This window comes from Cicer arietinum, chromosome 4 (genome assembly GCF_000331145.2).
Source record: "Cicer arietinum cultivar CDC Frontier isolate Library 1 chromosome 4, Cicar.CDCFrontier_v2.0, whole genome shotgun sequence".
Taxonomy (NCBI): domain Eukaryota; kingdom Viridiplantae; phylum Streptophyta; class Magnoliopsida; order Fabales; family Fabaceae; genus Cicer; species Cicer arietinum.
In genome coordinates, this window is record NC_021163.2 from 1,856,230 (window position 1) to 1,861,851 (window position 5,622).

At 24.1% G+C, this 5,622-nt stretch overlaps 1 protein-coding gene across 1 annotated transcript in view; it reads right to left on the reverse strand.

The window, feature by feature from the left end:
* Positions 1-4,961: 4,961 nt before the first annotated feature.
* The window catches only part of LOC101499776 (sucrose-binding protein-like), a 2,172-nt gene continuing 1,511 nt past the window's right edge, over positions 4,962-5,622 (reverse strand). Inside the window, exon 5 of the mRNA XM_004495127.4 lies at positions 4,962-5,544. Coding sequence (XP_004495184.1) covers positions 5,119-5,544 — 426 coding nt within the window. The 3' untranslated portion in view covers positions 4,962-5,118. The remainder of the gene's footprint in view (positions 5,545-5,622) is intronic.

Consider the following 5,622-nt stretch of genomic DNA (forward strand, 5'->3'; position numbering starts at 1 on the left):
AAGAGCGTGAGCGTGAGCGTGAGCGTGAGCATGGGAATGGGATGGTTCCCAAGCGGAGATGCTGACGTTATTGAACGTCCATTGTTCAACCTATTATTCAGGGAACTGATTGCGGTTTCTTTACTCTTTTCTATTTTACTTGCACCAATGCAACAACAGTGTCTTCTGTCCCAAAATTCAAATAACAATACACTGCAACTGCATGGTTAAACATTTCATACTAACATCAAAACACCTTTAATTTCATTATTTCTATTTTCAATTATTTACTTAACATCACTTATTCAACTTTCACAAGTTAGAAATATGCTTCTTAAATGTTAATGGAAATTAGAATCTTAAAAAAGACTGGTTATATTAGCTTTGGTGTATTACTTATTCAATTTCAATATTTTCAATATTTCATCGAATCAATTTTTAAATTATATTTATGTGTTGTCCAATAGTTATTTTTAAACATTTTTTTATTTAAAATTAAATATAATGTAACTCATAATAAATCATATATAATTAGACGCTAATTCGCGCGTTGCACGGGTATATTTTAATTTATTTAATTTAAGTAAATTTAAAAAAAAATCAATATGAAGTTTTATGTCTCAATTGTCAAATGATTATTGATATAATAGTTATATATATAGAAGAAAAGTACTCAACAATAAAAGACACATATAAATAGTCGAAATATATTTTAGGGGTAAGCAAAATAAACATATGTACTCTCAATTAAGAAGAAAATGAAGATATTTTTCATGTTATTAAATTCAATATTATATTAAATTCAAGATGTGTACAATTGCTAGCAAATAAGTAGATGACACGTATAGGCGAAAAGTTATTTAGAACCTAAGTAGATGAAACTCTCTATGAATACGTACACGTCAGCTTTTTGGTTGAAGTGAAAAATATTTGGAAGAAATAGTATGGAGAGACACTGAAGTCTGTTTTAAATATATATAATAAATTATCATTTGTTGATGCATTAAAGAGTAGTAATTAATAATATCATTTTACAAATTCAAACTTAATATGTTAGTGATTAAATTGGTGATAACTCAAACTCAATTATTTTCTACCTTGTCTTTATTTTTTTGTCCCTGTTTTTTTTTTTTATTGGATTAGACGCAACCTATTCCTTATGAATCAAGACTCATAGGACGAATCGAGTCCCGTACAACCCTACTAACAATACACTTAAGTCTTAACTTTTTTTAGGCCCCCTCTTCCACAACTAGATTTTCTCTTCTTCTTTATACAATAGAGAGAAGTGATTTATGATATTTTTTGATTCAATTTTATTCTTTCAAGTTGTTTTTCTTCATCTCATTTTATCTATGATTTCACATGAATTTAATTTTCTTTCGTATTTTTCTAGTGATTTTATAATTTGAGTGTAACGTTGTTTTGTTGGTCTGTCTTGGTACAACATTTTTGTTTTTGTGCTATCTTGTTGTAGTGTGTGTTTGGTTCAGGTTGGCATAATAATTTTGATCAATTACAAATTTAAATCAACGACTTTTGTTCTATGTGTATGCATATTGTCCTTTTGTGCTGTGTTTTTATTTTATGTTATTAATCTGAGTCATATGAATGTGCTCGCATATATTGTTCTTTTTGGTTTTTGTGATTTTAAATTTATATTGTATAAATGTATTATAGTAATTTGAATAAATGATTATCGATTTGTTTAATAAAATAAAAAATGTTTGCATTTTAGTCAAATGAAAAAATAAAGCTAGTCATATTTTTCAAATGAAACTTTTCATGAGATTATGAAATTATCCTTAAAGTTATGTTAAAACTTTTTACAAATAAAATTATTTGTTATAATTATTAAGTCCTAACTCAATTCATAGAGTTCAATATTGTTAGGTTGTATATCATATTATGAATTTGAACTCAAAATATCACATTATAAAAATTTTAATGAATCATGTAAAAAAAAATTGTTATCGATCTTTTAAATTATTTATTATAACTTTCAATTGGTAAATATTTCAATTTTGTTTTTAAAAAGTTAAAAACTTATATTTGTTAAAAGTAAAAACTTGTTGAAAATAAATACTAAATTAACCATTCCTTAAAATGTTGACCAACGTATAACATGAGTTCTGTACCGGTAACTACCAGAAAACTTAAAAAAATATAATCTGATAATGAGTTGTGTTTCATAAATGTTATAAAAAAGATTCGATAGTTTTAAAAAGCTTCAAATAAATTTTCCCGTACCAAAAAATCTTGAAAAAAAGTTTTTTGGAAAATATATATGTATTCAACTTTAAAAAAAGTTTTTTAGAATGTAAATTATGTATTGAAAATTTGAAAAAAAAAATTATAATAAAAAAAAAAATAATCACTTTTATACCAGAAAACTGAAATATTTTTAGAATAAAAAATGATAAATTTTAATTTTATATAAGAATAAATACGTTATTTTATCGTATTTATAGATAGAAGAATAATTTGAAGGGTAAATAGCAAAATTTTGAACTGACAGGTGTGAGAAAGAAAACGAAGATTTGTATTCGATTTCAATAAAGCAGGCCCAGATTCCATACTATGGGCTTTTATTTCTGTTATATAAAAGTAAGCTTTTGTTCTTATATTTTCTATCCCAATTTTTATTTGAATTAACTAATACAAATATATATTTTATTCGTTTGAATTAATTAATTCAGATTAGTATTTAAGAATATGAGAAAAATGGCTCATATAAGGGTATTTGTGCATTGATTTGATTCGATTTAAAAAAAAGTTATTTTATTCAATCTATTCAATTTTGTTATTTGATTATCCAGTCAATTTGATTTTCAAATTAAATCCAATTCAATTTTTATTTATTTAAATTAGGTTGATTCCAGTTTTGATTATTGTATATAACATATTGTTTTGAATTATCTTTTAGGATAAGTTTAATAACTAAAAAAAAAAAAAGTTAAAATATCATAAAACAAAAGTACCAATTCAAAAAAGTTGTATGGTACTTATAGTTTAGAAAAAGGAAATAACTAATAAAAAGAAGGAACATATAGAAACGTATATCATATAAACATGTAATAAATTGTTTAGAAATATGAAAATATACGTTGAACATACTATATATACACATATATATTGATATATTTGCGATTTAAATTAGATTGGACTGATTTTAACAATGAACCGAAAACAATCCAGTCTAATAAAACAATGCAGCCTTTTTTATTTGCAGACCTTTTCGATTTTCAATTTTTCAATGCAGATATTGAGTTTAGAAAATTATATTTTGTATTTCCACAATTGAATTTATATTTTTTTATTTAAAATTTTTATCTATTAATTTACTAAAATATCTTTAAATACAGTAAAAACTAAAATAAAGTTTAAAAAATAACTTATTTGTTCTCTAAAAAATTTTTATAGAAAATTTCATAAACACATTTTTAGTAAATACCTTTTTATATTAAAAATTTCATTTTTGAAATTTCTAAGAGTTAGTTCCATCCGAAAATTTAAATATATGATATTTATTTTCAACTGAAATTTTTATTTTTAAAATTTTCAGCATTAAAAAATAACTATCGAATATTTCAAATTTATAGTTGAAATTCCCACAAATTTTATTTTTAAAATTTTCGATATTAAAAAATAACTACAAAAAATTTCATTTATGGAATTTCTGATATAACATTTTCTTTCTTTTACATTTTTCATTCAATTCTTTTAATGAGGAATAGAGGAGCGAAAAACTATAAAACATTTTCGAGTTTGACTTCGTACACACTCTAATAAAAAATATGTCATTGAAAAAAAAATGTGAAGTCGACACATTAAATTAATAAACATCTCTTATAAAATTAAATAATGATAACAAATACTCCATTTTATTGATATGATATGACAATTTTTTATAATTAAAAAAATTTAATCAATTGTTAACGTTTCAATCAAATGTATACAAAATAGTACTTTTCATCTCTATTTTAATAATAATAATAAATCAGAAGAAAAAAAAACGCGATATTTTAAAATTTCTAATAGAATAAAACTAATCGAATATTTCAAAGCACAAATTTTAAATAGAATATTTCAAACCACAATTTCAAAAAATAGTATATCGAAAATTTTATTGACAAAATTTCAAATAAACAATCTAATTGTAAAAAAATTTCGATAGTGTTTTTGTATATCAAAATTTTAGAAGAAACAATCTAATTATAAAAAAAGTTCGTGAAAGATAAAATTTTAGAGTAATTTTTTTTATATTTTTCATTAAATAAAAATAAGAAGAACAAAATTAATTTTTTTACAATTTAAAAGAATATAAATCTAATTATTAATTATAGAGATACAAAATCCAATTTTTCTGCAGTTTGTATTGGCCTTGAAATAACACTTTCACAAACTTTTGTGTTAAACCTTCAGTGCCATGGCCCGATCTTTTGGCTTGAGTTACCTTACTTTTAAAAGTTTTATAAAACTAATTTATTCAAAATGAATTTTAACCACTTCATAACTATTCAAGCTAACTCGACACTTAACAAAGTTTTTTATTAAATTTAATTTAATATATTTAAATTTTATTCTTCGAGCGTTTAGAGATGCTAATTTCTTTACTAAAAATTGTTATAATCAATTTCCTTGAATATTTTTTTAATAATAAAATCAGATAATTTAATAGTTATTGAGATATTATTGATCTTAAATATTATTTTATTAATTTCAAATTTAAAAAATTATTTCCGACGAAACAACAATTACATGAATCACTATTCTGTTACATTATTTATTTAAAAAATCGCCGACACTATTCATTTAACTCATAAGTCTATCCTTTTTTCATTTGTTATGACCAAAGATGGTGAAAGAGTGATATTATTCATTTAATCATTGACGATGAACATTATTAATTGTTTTGGTTTTTTGACTAGTCAATATAAAATCATGAACTATGAGTTATTTGAGACCTAAAGCCTTAATGATTGAATGTAGTCCATAAGTTTTTGATTTTATTTGGTGCTATTGATTTAAAAAAAATGAAAAGAAAACAGGACAACACAAATGGGTTAGCTGCATGTTAATGCAGCAATTTGTGGGAGTTTTATTTCATTTTACATGACATAACCACCGTGTTACTACTCACGCATCAGCACGCTCCTCCTCCTCCCCCTCTTCATAAGGGAAAAAGAATTCTTCATCTCTTTCAAATATCTCATCCACCTTCTCTGCAGGGTACTCATATGCTACTTCTTTAGCTCTCTTGTCCAATGCACTCACAATGTTCCTCTTCCCTGCAAAAGCAAGCTTCTTGTTTCTTTCTGCATTAACCTCAAAGCATACAATCACAAGGTTATTCTTCTTGGAAGCCATTGTTACAAAAGGATGACCTGCAGGAACAACAAACACCATTCCAGCCTTTAATCTACCACTTATCTTGTGGTATGAAGTGCTGCTACTCTTTTTTTCTTTTAAGTGTGGACATGCCATCTCAAAATCCCCTTCTCCCTCAGTTACAAATGCTATCTTGTTTGCATTTGTGTTGTAGTAAATAGTAGACATACATCCCTATGCATACCAACATAATTATTAATACACACTATGCTAGGTTAATGATTAATATATATATATATATATATATATATA